Raw genomic sequence first — 20,692 nt, 5'->3', positions numbered from 1 at the left:
AGCTCATACCTCCAAACCTAAAACTAAGCCAGCTCATACCTCCAAACCTAAAACTAAGCCAGCTCATACCACCAAACCTAAAACTAAGCCAGCTCATACCTCCAAACCTAAAACTAAGCCAGCTCATACCTCCAAACCTAAAACTAAGCCAGCTCATACCTCCAAACCTAAAACTAAGCCAGCTCATACCTCCAAACCTAAAACTAAGCCAGCTCATACCTCCAAACCTAAAACTGAGCCAGCTCATACCACCAAACCCAAAACTAAGCCAGCTCATACCTCCAAACCTAAAACTAAGCCAGCTCATACCTCCAAACCTAAAACTAAGCCAGCTCATACCACCAAACCCAAAACTAAGCCAGCTCATACCTCCAAACCTAAAACTAAGCCAGCTCATACCTCCAAACCTAAAACTAAGCCAGCTCATACCGCCAAACCTAAAACTAAGCCAGCTCATACCTCCAAACCTAAAACTAAGCCAGCTCATACCTCCAAACCCAAAACTAAGCCAGCTCATACCTCCAACCCTAAAACTAAGCCAGCTCATACCTCCAAACCTAAAACTAAGCCAGCTCATACCTCCAAACCTAAAACTAAGCCAGCTCATACCTCCAAACCCAAAACTAAGCCAGCTCATACCTCCAAACCTAAAACTAAGCCAGCTCATACCTCCAAACCTAAAACTAAGCCAGCTCATACCTCCAAACCCAAAACTAAGCCAGCTCATACCTCCAAACCTAAAACTAAGCCAGCTCATACCTCCAAACCTAAAACTAAGCCAGCTCATACCGCCAAACCTAAAACTAAGCCAGCTCATACCTCCAAACCTAAAACTAAGCCAGCTCATACCTCCAAACCTAAAACTAAGCCAGCTCATACCACCAAACCTAAAACTAAGCCAGCTCATACCTCCAAACCCAAAACTAAGCCAGCTCATACCTCCAAACCTAAAACTAAGCCAGCTCATACCTCCAAACCTAAAACTAAGCCAGCTCATACCTCCAAACCTAAAACTAAGCCAGCTCATACCTCCAAACCTAAAACTAAGCCAGCTCATACCTCCAAACCTAAAACTAAGCCAGCTCATACCTCCAAACCTAAAACTAAACCAGCTCATACCGCCAAACCTAAAACTATGCCAGCTCATACCTCCAAACCTAAAACTAAGCCAGCTCATACCTCCAAACCTAAAACTAAGCCAGCTCATACCTCCAAACCTAAAACTAAGCCAGCTCATACCTCCAAACCCAAAACTAAGCCAGCTCATACCTCCAAACCTAAAACTAAGCCAGCTCATACCTCCAAACCTAAAACTAAGCCAGCTCATACCTCCAAACCTAAAACTAAGCCAGCTCATACCTCCAAACCTAAAACTAAGCCAGCTCATACCTCCAAACCTAAAACTAAGCCAGCTCATACCTCCAAACCTAAAACTAAGCCAGCTCATACCACCAAACCTAAAACTAAGCCAGCTCATACCTCCAAACCCAAAACTAAGCCAGCTCATACCTCCAAACCTAAAACTAAGCCAGCTCATACCTCCAAACCTAAAACTAAGCCAGCTCATACCTCCAAACCTAAAACTAAGCCAGCTCATACCTCCAAACCTAAAACTAAGCCAGCTCATACCTCCAAACCTAAAACTAAGCCAGCTCATACCTCCAAACCTAAAACTAAACCAGCTCATACCGCCAAACCTAAAACTAAGCCAGCTCATACCGCCAAACCTAAAACTATGCCAGCTCATACCTCCAAACCTAAAACTAAGCCAGCTCATTCCACCAAACCTAAAACTAAACCAGCTCATACCTCCAAACCTAAAACTAAGCCAGCTCATACCGCCAAACCCAAAACTAAGCCAGCTCATACCTCCAAACCTAAAACTAAGCCAGCTCATACCACCAAACCTAAAACTAATCCAGCTCATACCACCAAACCTAAAACTAAGCCAGCTCATACCACCAAACCCAAAACTAAGCCAGCTCATACCTCCAAACCCAAAACTAAGCCAGCTCATTCCACCAAACCCAAAACTAAGCCAGCTCATACCTCCAAACCCAAAACTAATCCAGCTTATACCTACAAAATCAAAACTAAGTCAGCTCATACCGCCAAACCTAAAACTAAACCAGCTCATACCGCCAAACCTAAAACTATGCCAGCTCATACCGCCAAACCCAAAACTAATCCAGCTCATACCACCAAACCCAAAACTAAGCCAGCTCATACTGCCAAACCCAAAATTGCGTCAGCTCATACCACCAAACCCAAAACTAACCAGCTCATACCGCCAAACCCAAAATTGCGTCAGCTCATACCACCAAACCCAAAACTAACCAGCTCATACCACCAAACCCAAAACTTAAACCAGCTCATTCCATCAAACCAAAAACAAAGCCAGCTCATACTACCAAACCCAAAACTGAGCCAGCTCATACCTCCAAACCCAAAACTAAAGCCAGCTCATATCACCAAACCTAAAACTAAGCCAGCTCATACCTCCAAACCCAAAACTAAGCCAGCTCATACCTCCAAACCCAAAACTAAGCCAGCTCATACCTCCAAACCTAAAACTAAGCCAGCTCATACCTCCAAACCTAATACTAAGCCAGCTCATACCTCCAAACCTAAAACTAAGCCAGCTCATACCGCCAAACCCAAAACTGAAACCAGCTCATACCATTAAACCCAAAACTAAGCCAGCTCATACCTCCAAACCCAAAACTAATCCAGCTCATACCTCCAAACCCAAAACTAATCCAGCTCATACCGCCAAACCTAAAACTAAGCCAGCTCATACCTCCAAACCCAAAACTAATCCAGCTCATACCTCCAAACCTAAAACTAAGCCAGCTCATACCTCCAAACCCAAAACTAATCCAGCTCATACCTCCAAACCCAAAACTAAGCCAGCTCATACCGCCAAACCTAAAACTAAGCCAGCTCATACCTCCAAACCCAAAACTGAAACCAGCTCATACCTCCAAACCCAAAACTAAGCCAGCTCATACCTCCAAACCCAAAACTGAAACCAGCTCATACCACCAAACCCAAAACTAAGCCAGCTCATACCTCCAAACCCAAAACTGAAACCAGCTCATACCACCAAACCCAAAACTAAGCCAGCTCATACCTCCAAACCTAAAACTAAGCCAGCTCATATCACCAAACCCAAAACTGAAACCATCTCATACCATTAAACCCAAAACTAAGCCAGCTCATATCACCAAACCCAAAAGTAAGCCAGCTCATACCTCCAAACCCAAAACTAAGCCAGCTCATATCACCAAACCCAAAACTGAAACCATCTCATACCATTAAACCCAAAACTAAGCCAGCTCATATCACCAAACCCAAAAGTAAGCCAGCTCATACCACCAAACCCAAAAGTAAGCCAGCTCATACCACCAAACCGAAAAGTAAGCCAGCTCATACCTCCAAACCTAAAACTAAGCCAGCTCATACCACCAAACCTAAAACTAATCCAGCTCATACCTCCAAACCCAAAACTAAGCCAGCTCATACCTCCAAACCTAAAACTAAGCCAGCTCATACCTCCAAACCTAAAACTAAGCCAGCTCATACCTCCAAACCTAAAACTAAGCCAGCTCATACCTCCAAACCTAAAACTAAGCCAGCTCATACCTCCAAACCCAAAACTAAGCCAGCTCATACCTCCAAACCTAAAACTAAGCCAGCTCATACCTCCAAACCTAAAACTAAGCCAGCTCATACCTCCAAACCTAAAACTAAGCCAGCTCATACCGCCAAACCTAAAACTAAGCCAGCTCATACCTCCAAACCTAAAACTAAGCCAGCTCATACCTCCAAACCCAAAACTAAGCCAGCTCATACCGCCAAACCTAAAACTAAGCCAGCTCATACCTCCAAACCCAAAACTAAGCCAGCTCATACGCCAAACCTAAAACTAAGCCAGCTCATACCTCCAAACCTAAAACTAATCCAGCTCATACCTCCAAACCCAAAAGTAAGCCAGCTCATACCACCAAACCCAAAAGTAAGCCAGCTCATACCACCAAACCCAAAAGTAAGCCAGCTCATACCACCAAACCCAAAACTAAGCCAGCTCACACCTCCAAACCTAAAACTAAGCCAGCTCATACCTCCAAACCTAAAACTAAGCCAGCTCATACCTCCAAACCTAAAACTAAGCCAGCTCATACCTCCAAACCTAAAACTAAGCCAGCTCATACCTCCAAACCTAAAACTAAGCCAGCTCATACCTCCAAACCTAATACTAAGCCAGCTCATATCAACAAACCCAAAAGTAAGCAAGCAGTTCTCACAGCAGCCACGGCAATCAGAATAAATTCTCACTACAATCAAAAATTCATGGCTGTGCTTGTCTGCAGCTGTGCACCTATACATACAGGCTTAGGCCTGGAACCCAGTAGCAGCGCTTTTCTGAGCACTTTGTGATTTGAAAAGCTCTTGCTAATGTAATGCAATGTATGTGATCCCACTTGAGCGATGTGAGTTTATAAAAATCCCCCATAACATTACATTGGCAAGAGGCCTTAGAGGGGATCTAATTAACATGTATAAATACATCAGAGGGCAATATAATAGCTTGGCGGGTGAGCTTTTTGTCCCTAGGCCTTCTCTAAGGACTAGAGGACATGATCTGCGCATGGAGGAAAAACGTTTTAGCCATTTATTTAGGAAAGGGTTCTTTACAGTAAGAGTGATTAAGATGTGGAATGCATTGCCACAGGAAGTAGTTATGGCAAACTCTATACCTGCGTTTAAAGGGGGCTTAGATGCTTTCCTTGCATTGAAAGACATCCATGGCTACAATTACTAGGTAATGCCTAATGATGTTGATCCAGGGATTTTATCTGATTGCCATCTGGAGTCGGGAAGGAATTTTTCCCTTTAGGGGCTAATTGGACCATGCCTTGTAAGGGGCTTTCGCTTTCCTCTGGATCAACAGGGATATGTGAGGGAGCAGGCTGGTGTTGTACTTTATACTGGTTGAACTCGATGGACGTATGTCTTTTTTCACCCCAAATAACTATGTAACTAAGAGCTTTTTTAAATCAATATCGCTTAGAAAAAGCTGCTAGTGGGTTTGAGCCCTAAGGGGGCCTTCACAGTTCTCCCTGCGTTTTCTTGCCTTTTTTTTTGTATTTGCGTTTCCACACTTTGCAATTTTTCATCAAATTCTCCTTTTTAGTTTGTGTTTTTGATGTGAATTTTCACATTCCTATTTTTATATTATTAGTATTGGTTTATAAAACTCTCATAAATAAATGGGGGTCGAGGGGTTCCGTTTATAGCAAACCACTGTCAGGTGGAAACATTCAGCCAGAACTGCCAGGAAATGGTTCATGATAAAATAAAAAAAGCCACAAATAACTTCAGCTGCCATCCAGGCCTCTCTACAGGAAGTGGTGCCTAATAAGGAGGGACTGGAACCGATGGGCTGCTTGGCCGACTTACCAAAAGAAAGCCATCACTGTGTACAAAGTGCCAAAAATAGGCAAAGCAGCTCTCAGACAAGCATCACAACCTCTGGGAAAGTCACAACCAATGATGCTATGTTTGGGGAGGAGTCAAGAGGCCTGTGATGAGAAGTGCACCATCCCTACTGTGAAGCATGGCGGTGGGAGGGGGGCTAGAACAACACAGGGGATTTGGTCAGTGTTGAAGGCGAGATGAATGCAGCACATGTTGCTCAACTCACCGAGTTATCTGTGATTCCCTGCAGAATAACCGGCCTCTTATACGCATAACTGTAAAGGAAAGAGACAAGTGTTACACAGCCGTTGTAATAGTCTGACTCTCCACTGTGAAATGACATGTGTTACTAGCCAGGAACTGCTCTCTGCTATTGTATTCCCAGTCTTCAGTCTGGCAGGACCGCTCTAGAGACTGCCTGCTGTACTGTCTGAGCTCAGTGCTGCTGAGGGAATTCTCCCCATTCCTCACATGATCCAGAGATCTGAGCACAAACCATAGAGCTGCCAGCAATGTGGGTGTGCCTTCCCATCACCTGACCTAGCCCACCTCCTCCCTCTGCTCCCTCCTGTGGGCGGGGTCAGCTGTATTCACTGTTGGACTGGTCTCATCTGCTCCTCCCTGACTGCCTCCTGTGAGTGATGACTGGAGAGGGGGAGGAGTCTGCGCAGCTCACAGGCTGGTATGCAGACCAGTCATGCTGCATCTGACACTTGCACAGGAAGTCAGTTAATGAATGAAGAGAGTGAATGAGGTAAACGTGTGCAGTTTATAAAATGAGCTGTTGCTGTAGCATAAGGAAGCCTTTAGCTGGCACCTCTGACATGCGGCGATTATATGAGCGTTATACGGGATTTGCTGCCACTCACCGGTGGATAAATTCTGCGTATGTGATGGATCCGTCTCTCCTCTCCACGGTGCATCTCTCCTCCTCCTGCACTGGGGAGTAGTTGTTCCATTGCCTGCGGACACAATCCAACGCTTTATCAGTAGCAAGGGCAAAGGGAAAATGTCCGCACTCACCAACAAGTGGCTTCCATACGCTGTATTAGACATCCATAAAACAGCAAAGAAAGGCTGACATGTTTTGGACAATTGTGTCCTTATTCATAGTCCCCATAGCTTTATCAGTATCACTACCTTATATAGCGCTGACATCCTCTGTGGCACTGTACAACAGTATACAGGGTATAACAATTATTATTACTAATCGATATAGCGCTGACATCTTCTGTGGCGCTGTACAACAGCATACAGGGTATAACAATTATTATTTAGTATTTATATAGCGCCAGCATCTTCTGTAGCGCTGTACAGAGTATATTGTCTTGTCACTTAAAGGGAACATGTACTGAGTAAAATTATTTAAAATAAACACATGAGGTAACTTCAAATGAACATTACATAGTTACCTTGCAATCAGTTCCTTTCAGAAGCGCACCATTTTCTTCTGACAATGATCGCTTCGAGTTCTGACAACATTTTGTCACAATTGAAATATATCACGCTGTCAGTTATTTATCAGTTGCTGTCAGTTATAGCTGAGAGGACAACTGATGTGCCAAGTAATGTCCATGTTTCCCTATGGCCCAAGTGGGCGATATGACAGTTTAACAGTGTGCTGACCAAAAAGCTGTTATGGGGTAATGACCATTTTCAAAATGGAGGACAGAGAATTCCCTTGATCACAGTGGACAAACAGGAAGCGGGACAGGAGAAAGACACTGAGGAGTAGACTACATGGAAGGTAAGTATGACCTGCGTATGGATATTTTGACTTTTAATTTTCAGTTCAGGTTTTCTTTAAAGGAACACTATCAATACCCAAGTGTTGTAAATTGACAATGTACAAAGAATGTCTAAGTAGTGGTGTAAACATTTTCCTACTTTTCATGTAAAATATCAGAGGCAAAAGCTGTAATTCATTGTGTGTAGATTTTAGCTACAGCTGGAATGTCTCATTTGCAGAGGTGAATCTCTGCACTCAGACATGCTAAGAACAGTGTAATATTAAAGCAGAGTTATATGAAAACAAAAGCCTGTCAGGTATCAAATGTTTATGTTGTACATAAGATACATTTCCTCTGCTCTCTGTGAGAGAAAGCTCTGCCTGTCTCTGACTGAGCTCTCTGCACACACAGGGTTAACAGATGCACTGTGAGGGAATTCCCCCCTCCACTCTTGGCTAATTCTGCGGTCAGATTAGAGCAGACTGACATCAGAAAAGTGTGAAAGGAATTTTTTATCTCAATTGAAAAAAACATGTTAACCGATAGTGTTTCTTTAACTGTCCTCTGTGAGGATCTGCTCGGCTGCCTGCGCAGGCAGGCAGCCTTTTGACCACTGTTCAGGTCTGCATTCTGCAGGTCTCTGGAAGAGAGACCTTTTGTCAGTTGTGCAGCTTGCTGCTGAGGAATTTGCATACGTTTGTCATGCAGATTGCCTGGCCACATCCTTTGTGGGCTTGCTCTATAAAGAGCTATGTTTCCCAGAGTTCTTGGCTGGTCATAAGGATTTAGTCCTGTGTAACACTCCTGGAGTATCAGCCTTGCTCATTGTTTGAAGATTAGCTTAGAGTAATTCCTGGGACTGCACTAGGCAGGTTTCCCTAGTGCAGTTAGGATTGATTATCTGTTTTGTTTGTCTGTTGCGATTGTCCTGTCCCAGCGGTGGTCGACAGGAAATCGTTCTGTGTGTCTGGGTGCTAACCTGAACAGCGGTTGTTACTGGTAGCCCCTTCTGATCTGTCTTCCTGGATCGCACTAGCCTCTTGCGCTAGTGCTGTGGATCCTTCTGTTCTGTCTGCCTGGATCGCACTCGCCTTGCACTAGTGCTGTGGATCCTTCTGTTCTGTCTTCCTGGATCGCACTAGCCTCTTTCGCTAGTGCTGTGGATCCTATCTCTCGCTTGTTCATGTTTTCGTGTGTCTGTCTTGTCTGCTACGAACGCTTGCTGTAGGCTCGGTGAGGTAACCGTTAAGTAAGCACTCGCGTCCTCTGTTTCATGTTTGTCTGTCGGTGGTTAGTTAGGCGTGCTTGTCTCTGTTGTGCTTATCACGCGGAGACCGCGCATAAACGCGTGCACTGTTGTGAATGAGTGCGGTGTTCGCGTTTAGCTAGCGTTTGTTATTTTCCTTATCTTCTTATTGTATTATTTGCTGTGCCTTTGCTACTCTCGTGCTCTGCCTTGCTGTAGCCTTGTGTCACCTCGGGCAATCGCTTCTCTCGCGATTGCGTTCCTACTTCATATCTGCTGTTGTGTATGCACCGTTGCGGGTTGGCTACTAGTTTGGTGCACACACATACAATCTGTCCCTGTGCTCATTCTCTTCCGCAATCGCTTCTCTTGCGATTGCGTTCTCACTTGGTTTCTTCTGTTGTGTGTCCACCGTCGCAGGTTGGCGGCTAGATTGGTGGACATACATACATTCCTCATCTGTGCTTATTCGGTCTTGTGTCGCTGTTAGCAATCGCCATCTCTGGCGATTGCCTTCTCACTTTATCTTCCTGGTTGTGTGTTCATCGTCGCAGGGTGGCGACTAGTTTGGTGGACACACATACCCTCTGTGGCTTTGATCTCTCTCTTTCAGGGCTATCTTGCCCTGCGTTTCTTCCCTTCGTACAATTCCTGTCTGGCGTGTGTGGCAGGGCAGAGGAGCTGTTCCTCTGCACTCCACAGCTCCACCTGTCGACAGGAATTTCCCTCTACAGGTGCATTGCACCTTTTGCTGGGTTCCCTCAAATTACACGCTTGTGGAGGATTTCCGCAGTGTCAGCGCACATCCTGTGCGCTGATCACGGAGAGAATTCCACAATCGTTACAGTATGACCAGCCAAACCGAAATTCCCAGTGTAGAGGGAATTTCCGATTTGTACGATTTGGTCAAATATGGCTCCTGTGTCTTTAAGAGGTTTAAGATACTGGACCCTGAAACCAGAGATGAGTTTATATCAGAATGTTTCAGATTCTTGGCTAATCCTGAATTTCAGGCCACCAATATTTCCACTTGGAAAAGATTGTAAGCAATCTGACCACTCCAAGGGGATCTGTTCGTGTGGGCTGATGAGTATGCCAGACACAAAAATCTGAGACATAACCCTCGCAGATTTCTGTCTCATGTATTTTCTCGTAAGCTTGGAACTTGCATGCCAGGTTATTTCTATGAGTTTTTTCCTGCAGTGCATGATGCTGATCAGATTAGGTTATGCAACATTTCTGTGTCATTACCATATGTTAATGAGTTGGTGCTTGCAGGCCAATCTGCTGATTTGGCTTGTCAGCCAAAAGATTTGTTGCCCATAGCAACCACAAATAATGAGGTTATTTCTGTCAAGTCTGAAATGTGCAAAACCATTCAGTATGATAATGATGTTGCTCAGTCTCCGGGTTTTTTGCCCCAATCCAAAGCTTATGTGGATCCTATTAGAGGTAGGATCGCACACTATATTAAAGCAGTTAAAAAATCTGTTCTTGTTCCTGAACTCCACCCCTATGGAGATTATCTGGATACTGGCCTGTTTGAACCCCCATTTGCTTCCTGGGATGTTGGGGCCTTGATGGAGGAATTTGATTTTGATTGGAAAGCCTTTTGCGATTTTTACATCGCAAAAAGCGAAGATGTCTTGAATGATTGTCTCGATTCTATGTACCTTTTGATTGATTCCGATGAATGTGACGAGGGTGATGTGGATCTGGTGATTTATGTATGGCAGACGATTTTGGATGAGTTGCACACACACCAATCAATTGATTCCAATAAAGAGACATCGTTGTTGGATGATTGTTCCTGCCTTTCTGGGGTAAAGCATGTGAGTCGTGACATTGTGCGATCTGAAATGAATGGGTATCCTGGAGGATTCTCTCCTGACTGCGTGCAGTTTGAATCTGTGTGATCTGATGCCTGTTTCTCGGATGTTCCTGCAGATTGTGATCGGCATGGATGTGCCAGTTTTCTCAAGGATGTGTGGAACCCCTTGTCATTTAGAGACAGATCTTTAAGATCTTCCATCTGTGATCCTGCTATGGGGAAAATTCCTAAATTATGCAGCATCAAAAGTAAAATTAATATGTCTAATAAAGTTTTTCCTGATGTTGTCGCTATTTCTACTGCAAATGCGTCTTTGTCTCGCCCTGTTCACACCTGTAAGGGCCCGTTGCCTGGGGACAGTTGCTCCAGCGTTTCGGTCCTAGATGCCTTGCAGTCTGCCCCGCAGATCGCGGAGGTTTGCGCTATGGAAGCGTCAGTTTCACAACCTAAAGCGATTTTTGATTCGCAAGTTTTGCGTTCTGACTCCTCGGATTTGACATTGTTAGCCGAATCTAAGAGTGAGACAGCGCTTCGGTTTTGCGAATGTGATGCTGAAGCTTCTTTGCTTTGCCCAGAGAAGCTTTCTCTGAATCTGCCCTGTACCATGAATGAAAACATGATCTCCACTCGCACTGACATTTGTGAGTCCCTTTCTTGTTCTGAGGAAAATGCTGATTCTGCACCCTGTACTCTGGATGAGTTAATATGGCCTTGTTTAGAGTCTCCTGCAGTGTCCCTAGAGGCTCGTCTAGGTATTGCTACTATACTCACCTGTTTTTCTGCAGTTTTGGAGTTGCAAGCTAGTTTGACTGCTACGCAGAATTCTGGGTGCAGTGAGATTAAAGTTAGGGAGTCAGTGTGTGTTCCAGTAAATATTCCTGTACATTCCGCTCATGATGAGGAAATTCAGTCTCAGTTTATGGTGGAACCTTCCCTGGGACATCTGCCCTGTCCACAAAATAAAGTTACAGTTTTGCCCTGTAACATGGATAGTTCAGAATCCTTCTCAGAAAACTTGAAAAATGATGTTCCTGAGGTCTTGTCAGATGTCCTGGAGACCTCCAAGTTCCTCCCAAAGGTGCAGAACTTGTAGGAGATGTCTCCTGCCCCCCAAGTCCTTCTGAGGTGTTGCCCACTTCAGTAGGCATTGCTCTTGTGCTGACTACCTTTGCAGCTCTGGTGGAGCTTCACTCATATGTAGTCAATGATGATATTATTGTCACAGAGATTTCTAGGTTTGAGTCCAAGCCTTCTTTTGAAAGTCCAGTGCTTGTGACCACTGCTCGTGATGATTCTCTGCCCGGTTCTGGTTTTGGTCTTGTCGTGACAGACTCTGAGGTTGGCAGTTCCTCGACGTGTCCTGAGGTTCCCCTTGGGCTAGTGTACCCCGGTGTGTTCTGTGACCCAGAAAGCCCAAGTGTGTCTCGGTTGCCAGCCTGCTCAGATGCTTCCTCGGTGGAAACCTGTTCTGATGTTGCCTGCCTGCCTGCATGCCCAGAGGTGGTCCCTGAAGGCCCTGTTCTTGATGCTTGTCCTGGTAATTCTGAATCCGGAATTGTCATTGGTTCCATAGGGGTTCTTGATAGTTCTCCATGTGAGCCTGGTGATCGTTCTGCCCTCCTGGGATCTCTGCGGAGCTTCAAAGTGTTCTGGGAGATCCTGGGAGAAATATTTCCTGGTACCTTGGATGAGATCAGCAGTGGGTGCTTTGTGGAAAGGGACACTTCGAATAGGTATTGTGGCAGGTTTGGTATTTTTGGACGGTCCTTGGAAGGTGGTGGGCATGGCACGGTGGGTGTCGATGGCTTCTTCTCTGGCATTCACAGTCCTGATGGGTGTTACACTGAGACTTGTGGTACTAATGGGCATGTTTCGGTGGCTTCTCCTTCCGATGAGGTCGGTTTCGAGTGGGCTGACTCTGGAATTGGGCCTTGTCGGGCTGTCCTGACCTTCATGAGTCTTCAGTTAGAGTCTTTTGCAAATATCAGGTTAGAGGCTCGTCTGGAATCCGACCCTAGAGGGGGGGGGGGGGTACTGTGAGGACCTGCTCGGCTGCCTGCGCAGGCAGGCAGCCTTTTGACCACTGTTCAGGTCTGCATTCTGCAGGTCTCTGGAAGAGAGACCTTTTGTCAGTTGTGCAGCTTGCTGCTGAGGAATTTGCATACGTTTGTCATGCAGATTGCCTGGCCACATCCTTTGTAGGCTTGCTCTATAAAGAGCTATGTTTCCCAGAGTCCTTGGCTGGTCATAAGGATTTAGTCCTGTGTAACACTCCTGGAGTATCAGCCTTGCTCATTGTTTGAAGATTAGCTTAGAGTAATTCCTGGGACTGCACTAGGCAGATTCCCTAGAGCAGTTAGGATTGCTTATCTGTTTTGTTTGTCTGTTGCGATTGTCCTGTCCCAGCGGTGGTCGACAGGAAATCGTTCTGTGTGTCTGGGTGCTAACCTGAACAGCGGTTGTTACTGGTAGCCCCTTCTGATCTGTCTTCCTGGATCGCACTAGCCTCTTGCGCTAGTGCTGTGGATCCTTCTGTTCTGTCTGCCTGGATCGCACTCGCCTTGCGCTAGTGCTGTGGATCCTTCTGTCCTGTCTTCCTGGATCGCACTAGCCTCTTTCGCTAGTGCTGTGGATCCTATCTCTTGCTTGTTCATGTTTTCATGTGTCTGTCTTGTCTGCTACGAACGCCTGCTGGAGGCTCGGTGAGGTAACCGTTAAGCAAGCGCTCGCGTCCTCTGTTTCATGTTTGTCTGTCGGTGGTTAGTTAGGCGTGCTTGTCCCTGTTGTGCTTATCACATGGAGACCGCGCACGAACGCTTGCTGGAGGCTCGGTGAGGTAACCGTTAAGCAAGCGTTCACGTTCTTTGTTTCATGTTTGTCTGTTGGTGGTTAGTTAGGCGTGCTTGTCTCTGTTGTGCTTATCACGCGGAGACCGTGCATAAACGCGTGCACTGTTGTGAATGAGTGCGGTGTTCGCGTTTAGCTAGCGTTTGTTATTTTCCTTATCTTCTTATTGTATTATTTGCTGTGCCTTTGCTACTCTCGTGCTCTGCCTTGCTGTAGCCTTGTGTCACCTCGGGCAATCGCTTCTCTCGCGATTGCGTTCCTACTTCATATCTGCTGTTGTGTATGCACCGTCGCGGGTTGGCGACTAGTTTGGTGCACACACATACAATCTGTCCCTGTGCTCATTCTCTTCCGCAATCGCTTCTCTTGCGATTGCGTTCTCACTTGGTTTCTTCTGTTGTGTGTCAACCGTCGCAGGTTGGCGGCTAGATTGGTGGACATACATACATTCCTCATCTGTGCTTATTCGGTCTTGTGTCGCTGTTAGCAATCGCCAGAGATGGCGATTGCCTTCTCACTTTGTCTTCATGGTTGTGTGTTCACCGTCGAAGGGTGGCGACTAGATTGGTGGACACACAGACCCTCTGTCGCTTTGCTCTCTCTCTTTCAGGGTTATCTTGCCCTGCGTTTCTTCCCTTCGTACAATTCCTGTCTGGCGTCTGTGGTAGGGCAGAGGAGCTGTTCCTCTGCACTCCACAGCTCCCCCTGTCGACAGGAATTTCCCTCTACAGGTGCGTTGCACCTTTTGCTGGGTTCCCTCAAATTATACGCTTGTGGAGGATTTCCGCAGTGTCAGCGCACGTCTTGTGCGCTGATCACGGAGGGAATTCCACAATCGTTACATCCTCATAGGGCACACATGAAATAATGGCACCTGGAAAAAAAGAGCGCAGCTATCGCTAAGGTTACAGATATTGTACTGGTGTATTTTACCTCTGCCTGTATGAGTGGTTGTCCCCGCATTGTTGCCCCCACATGCCCGTACAGGTGGTTATCCCCGCATGCCAGTACGGGTGGTTGTCCCCACATGCCTGTATGAGTGGTTGTCCCCACATGTCTGTATGAGTGGTTGTCCCCGCATGCCTGTATGAGTGGTGTCCCCGCATGCCTGTATGAGTGGTGTCCCCGCATGCCTGTATGAGTGGTTGTCCCCGCATGCCTCTATTAGTGGTTGCCCCCACATGCCTGTATGAGTGGTTGTCCCCACATGTCTGTATGAGTGGTTATCCCCGCATGCCTGTATGAGTGGTTGTCCCCACATGCCTGTATGAGTGGTTGTCCCCACATGTCTGTATGAGTGGTTGTCCCCACATGCCTGTATGAGTGGTTGTCCCCACATGCCTGTATGAGTGGTTGTCCCCGCATGCCTGTATGAGTGGTTGTCCCCCACATGCCTGTATGAGTGGTGTCCCCGCATGCCTGTATGAGTGGTGTCCCCGCATGCCTGTATGAGTGGTTGTCCCCGCATGCCTCTATTAGTGGTTGCCCCCACATGCCTGTATGAGTGGTTGTCCCCACATGTCTGTATGAGTGGTTGTCCCCGCATGCCTGTATGAGTGGTGTCCCCGCATGCCTGTATGAGTGGTGTCCCCGCATGCCTGTATGAGTGGTTGTCCCCCACATGCCTGTATGAGTGGTGTCCCCGTATGCCTGTATGAGTGGTTGTCCCCACATGCCTGTATGAGTGGTTGTCCCCACATGTCTGTATGAGTGGTTGTCCCCACATGCCTGTATGAGTGGTTGTCCCCACATGCCTGTATGAGTGGTTGTCCCACGTGCCTGTATGAGTGGTTGTCCCCACATGCCTGTATGAGTGGTTGTCCCACATGCCTGTATGAGTGGTTGTCCCCACATGCCTGTATGAGTGGTTGTCCCCACATGCCTGTATGAGTGGTTGTCCCCCACATGCCTGTATGAGTGGTTATCCCCACATGCCTGTATGAGTGGTTGTCCCCGCATGCCTGTATGAGTGGTTGTCCCCGCATGCCTCTATTAGTGGTTGTCCCCACATGCCTGTATGAGTGGTTGTCCCCGCATGTCTGTATGAGTGGTTGTCCCCGCATGCCTGTATGAGTGGTTGTCCCCGCATGCCTGTATGAGTGGTTGCCCCCGCATGCCTGTATGAGTGGTTGTCCCCACATGCCTGTATGAGTGGTTGTCCCCACATGCCTGTATGAGTGGTTGTCCCCACATGCCTGTATGAGTGGTTGTCCCCACATGCCTGTATGAGTGGTTGTCCCCCACATGCCTGTATGAGTGGTTGTCCCCACATGCCTGTATGAGTGGTTGTCCCCGCATGCCTGTATGAGTGGTTGTCCCTGCATGCCTGTATGGGTGGTTGTCCCCGCATTGTTGCCCCCACATGCCCGTACAGGTGGTTGCCCCCGCATGCCAGTACAGGTGGTTGCCCCCGCATGCCTGTATGAGTGGTTGTCCCCCACATGCCTGTATGAGTGGTTGTCCCCACATGCCTGTATGAGTGGTTGTCCCCGCATGCCTGTATGAGTGGTTGTCCCCGCATGTCTGTATGAGTGGTTGTCCCCACATGCCTGTATGAGTGGTTGCCCCCACATGCCTGTATGAGTGGTTGTCCCCGCATGCCTGTATGAGTGGTTGTCCCCGCATGCCTCTATTAGTGGTTGTCCCCACATGCCTGTATGAGTGGTTGTCCCCCACATGCCTGTATGAGTGGTTGTCCCCCACATGCCTGTATGAGTGGTTGTCCCCACATGCCTGTATGAGTGGTTGTCCCCACATGCCTGTATGAGTGGTTGTCCCCGCATGCCTGTATGAGTGGTTGTCCCCCACATGCCTGTATGAGTGGTGTCCCCGCATGCCTGTATGAGTGGTGTCCCCGCATGCCTGTATGAGTGGTTGTCCCCACATGTCTGTATGAGTGGTTGTCCCCACATGCCTGTATGAGTGGTTGTCCCCACATGCCTCTATTAGTGGTTGTCCCCACATGCCTGTATGAGTGGTTTTCCCCCACATGCCTGTATGAGTGGTGTCCCCGTATGCCTGTATGAGTGGTTGTCCCCCACATGCCTGTATGAGTGGTTGTCCCCCACATGCCTGTATGAGTGGTTGTCCCCACATGCCTGTATGAGTGGTTGTCCCCACATGCCTGTAATTGTGGTTGTCCCCACATGCCTGTATGAGTGGTTGTCCACCACATGCCTGTATGAGTGGTTGTCCCCCACATGCCTGTATGAGTGGTTGTCCCCACATGCCTGTATGAGTGGTTGTCCCCGCATGCCTGTATGAGTGGTGTCCCCGTATGCCTGTATGAGTGGTTGTCCCCGCATGTCTGTATGAGTGGTTGTCCCTGCATGCCTGTATGGGTGGTTGTCCCCGCATTGTTGCCCCCACATGCCCGTACAGGTGGTTGCCCCCGCATGCCAGTACAGGTGGTTGCCCCCGCATGCCTGTATGAGTGGTTGTCCCCCACATGCCTGTATGAGTGGTTGTCCCCACATGCCTGTATGAGTGGTTGCCCCCACATGCCTGTATGAGTGGTTGTCCCCGCATGCCTGTATGAGTGGTTGTCCCCCACATGCCTGTATGAGTGGTTGTCCCCCACATGCCTGTATGAGTGGTTGTCCCCCACATGCCTGTATGAGTGGTTGTCCCCCACATGCCTGTATGAGTGGTTGTCCCCACATGCCTGTATGAGTGGTTGTCCCCACATGCCTGTATGAGTGGTTGTCCCCGCATGCCTGTATGAGTGGTTGTCCCCCACATGCCTGTATGAGTGGTGTCCCCGCATGCCTGTATGAGTGGTGTCCCCGCATGCCTGTATGAGTGGTTGTCCCCACATGTCTGTATGAGTGGTTGTCCCCACATGCCTGTATGAGTGGTTGTCCCCACATGCCTCTATTAGTGGTTGTCCCCACATGCCTGTATGAGTGGTTGTCCCCCACATGCCTGTATGAGTGGTTGTCCCCCACATGCCTGTATGAGTGGTTGTCCCCACATGCCTGTATGAGTGGTTGTCCCCACATGCCTGTATGAGTGGTTGTCCCCACATGCCTGTATGAGTGGTTGTCCACCACATGCCTGTATGAGTGGTTGTCCCCCACATGCCTGTATGAGTGGTTGTCCCCACATGCCTGTATGAGTGGTTGTCCCCGCATGCCTGTATGAGTGGTGTCCCCGTATGCCTGTATGAGTGGTTGTCCCCGCATGTCTGTATGAGTGGTTGTCCCTGCATGCCTGTATGGGTGGTTGTCCCCGCATTGTTGCCCCCACATGCCCGTACAGGTGGTTGCCCCCGCATGCCAGTACAGGTGGTTGCCCCCGCATGCCTGTATGAGTGGTTGTCCCCCACATGCCTGTATGAGTGGTTGTCCCCACATGCCTGTATGAGTGGTTGTCCCCGCATGCCTGTATGAGTGGTTGTCCCCGCATGTCTGTATGAGTGGTTGTCCCCACATGCCTGTATGAGTGGTTGTCCCCACATGCCTGTATGAGTGGTTGTCCCCGCATGCCTGTATGAGTGGTTGTCCCCGCATGCCTCTATTAGTGGTTGTCCCCACATGCCTGTATGAGTGGTTGTCCCCCACATGCCTGTATGAGTGGTTGCCCCCGCATGCCTGTATGAGTGGTGTCCCCGTATGCCTGTATGAGTGGTTGTCCCCACATGCCTGTATGAGTGGTTGTCCCCACATGCCTGTATGAGTGGTTGTCCACCACATGCCTGTATGAGTGGTTGTCCCCCACATGCCTGTATGAGTGGTTGCCCCCGCATGCCTGTATGAGTGGTTGTCCCCACATGCCTGTATGAGTGGTTGTCCCCACATGCCTCTATTAGTGGTTGTCCCCACATGCCTGTATGAGTGGTTGTCCCCCACATGCCTGTATGAGTGGTTGCCCCCGCATGCCTGTATGAATGGTTGTCCCCACATGCCTGTATGAGTGGTTGTCCCCACATGCCTGTATGAGTGGTTGTCCCCACATGCCTGTATGAGTGGTTGTCCCCACATGCCTGTATGAGTGGTTGTCCCCCACATGCCTGTATGAGTGGTTGTCCCCACATGCCTGTATGAGTGGTTGTCCCCGCATGCCTGTATGAGTGGTTGTCCCCGCATGCCTCTATTAGTGGTTGTCCCCACATGCCTGTATGAGTGGTTGTCCCCCACATGCCTGTATGAGTGGTTGCCCCCGCATGCCTGTATGAGTGGTTGTCCCCCACATGCCTGTATGAGTGGTTGTCCCCACATGCCTGTATGAGTGGTGTCCCCACATGCCTGTATGAGTGGTTGTCCCCACATGCCTGTATGAGTGGTTGTCCCCCGCATGCCTGTATGAGTGGTTGTCCCCCACATGCCTGTATGAGTGGTTGTCCCCCACATGCCTGTATGAGTGGTTGCCCCCACATGCCTGTATGAGTGGTTGCCCCCACATGTCTGTATGAGTGGTTGCCCCCACATGCCCGTAAAGGTGGTTGCCCCCACATGCCCGTACAGGTGGTTGCCCCCACATGCCTGTATGAGTGGTTGCCCCCACATGCCCGTACAGGTGGTTGCCCCCGCATGTCTGTATGAGTGGTTGCCCCCACATGCCTGTATGAGTGGTTGCCCCCACATGCCCGTACAGGTGGTTGCCCCCACATGCCTGTATGGCCTCTTGCACACTGCATGGATTTCCGATTCCGATTCCGCTTTTTAATCAGTTTTTACATCCGATTCAGATTCCGATTTGCAGTGTGCAGGGAGCAAACTGCAAATCGGAATCTGAATCGGATGTAAAAACTGATTAAAAAGCAGAATCTGAATCGGAATCGTGTGCAGTGTGCAAGAGGCCTATGAGTGGTTGCCCGTACGAGCGGTCGTCTCTTAGAGCAGCCCATGCGTGTGAGTATAGAATTCACCCACTACCTTTTATCCATTATCTGGTGTTATTACGCCACAACGTGCTCCCGGTGACACAAGATGGCTATCCAGACTTGCTGATTGCTTGCATTAGGTAAAGGTGTCCAATGTCCATTAACAGTGCAATTTCCAAGGACGATTTACTTTCCAATCCAATAATAGTGATCAGAAGGAAAAGTCTGTAACCAATCCCATCATTTCAGATGAAATAATTGCCCTAGATTGGCCAATGGCAGGGAAAACGATTGATGATATAATCAGCAACATCAACACCCTCTAATTTCACCCAACTCAATCGCTTTTATTGGACTGGAAAGCCAATGGGGTATGAAGATTGTACCATGAATGGGCACCTTATGGCACACGGTACCTTCCCGGACCTGTGACCAGACGTACCAGCCGCCATCATCCTCAGGAAACTCCGCCTGTTCATTCAGCGCCAAGAAAAGGTGAAGCAGCAGGACAGTCCTGATCAACACCATCGTGATGGGCGGAGTCCACAACCTGGCCTGAAACATAGAAGAAAGGGACAGAGTTACAGCTCCGTATAACAGCATATGCCAGAAATGTCACTACCATAACTGGAGGGGCAATCTGTGAGAAGTATTTGTCATATCAGATCATAGTGAGGGTCTGTCATATCAGATCATAGTGAGGGTCTGTCATATCAGATCACAGTGAAGGTCTGTCATATCAGATCACAGTGAGGGTCTGTCATACCAGATCATAGTGAGGGTCTGTCATATCAGATCACAGTGAAGGTCTGTCATATCAGATCCCAGTGAGGGTCTGTCATACCAGATCATAGTGAAGGCCTGTCACATCAGTTCATAGTGAAGGCCTGTCACATCAGATCATAGTGAGGGTCTGTCATATCAGATCATAGTGAGGGTCTGTCACATCAGATCATAGTGAAGGTCTGTCACATCAGATCATAGTGAAGACCTGTCATATCAGATCACAGTGAGGGTCTGTCATACCAGATCATAGTGAAGACCTGTCATATCAGATCATAGTGAGGGTCTGTCATATCAGATCATAGTGAGGGCCTGTCACATCAGATCATAGTGAGGGTCTGTCATATCAGATCATAGTGAAGGCCTGTCATACCAGATCATAGTGAAGGCCTGTCATATCAGATCATAGTGAGGGTCTGTCATATCAGATCACAGTGAAGGCCTGTCATATCAGATCATAGTGAAGGCCGGTCATATCAGATCATAGTGAGGGTCTGTCACATAAGATCATAGTGAAGGCCTGTCATATCAGATCACAGTGAGGGTCTGTCACATCAGATCACAGTGAAGGCCGGTCATATCAGATCATAGTTAGGCCTGTCATATCAGATCACAGTGAGGGTCTGTCATATCAGACCATAGTTAAGGTCTGTAATATGGATCATAGTGAAGGCCTGTCACATCAGATCACAGGGACGGCATGTCATATCAGATCATAGTGAAGGCCGGTCATATCAGACAATAGTGAGGGTCTGTCACATCTGATCACAGTAAAGGCCGGTCATATCAGATCACAGTGAAGGCCGGTCATATCAGATCACAGTGAAGGCCTGTCATACCAGATCATAGTGAAGGCCTGTCATATCAGATCACAGTGAGGGGCTGTCATATCAGATCACAGTGAAGGCCTGTCATATCAGATCATAGTGAAGGCCTGTCATATCAGATCA

At 48.0% G+C, this 20,692-nt stretch overlaps 1 protein-coding gene across 3 annotated transcripts in view; it reads right to left on the bottom strand.

The window, feature by feature from the left end:
- JMJD8 (jumonji domain containing 8) overlaps positions 1–19,508 on the bottom strand; it is a 93,582-nt gene extending 74,074 nt beyond the window's left edge. For 2 of the 3 annotated variants that reach the window (XR_011022911.1, XM_068246403.1), the window contains exons 1-3: positions 19,402–19,508; positions 6,351–6,443; positions 5,708–5,756 (exon numbers count right to left, since the gene is read on the bottom strand). Coding sequence is in view for 2 of the 3 variants with exons in the window: in XM_068246403.1 (XP_068102504.1) it covers positions 5,708–5,756; positions 6,351–6,443; positions 19,402–19,487 (228 nt within the window). In the remaining variant the exon portion in view is untranslated. Of the gene's footprint in view, positions 1–5,707; positions 5,757–6,350; positions 6,444–19,385 lie in introns of all 3 variants that reach the window. The other variant, XM_068246404.1, reaches the window with a different exon arrangement.
- Positions 19,509–20,692: the final 1,184 nt, after the last annotated feature.

This window comes from Hyperolius riggenbachi, chromosome 7 (assembly GCF_040937935.1).
Source record: "Hyperolius riggenbachi isolate aHypRig1 chromosome 7, aHypRig1.pri, whole genome shotgun sequence".
Taxonomy (NCBI): domain Eukaryota; kingdom Metazoa; phylum Chordata; class Amphibia; order Anura; family Hyperoliidae; genus Hyperolius; species Hyperolius riggenbachi.
Note: the sequence above shows the minus strand (reverse complement) of the source record. Positions and strands in the feature narration are given on the sequence as shown.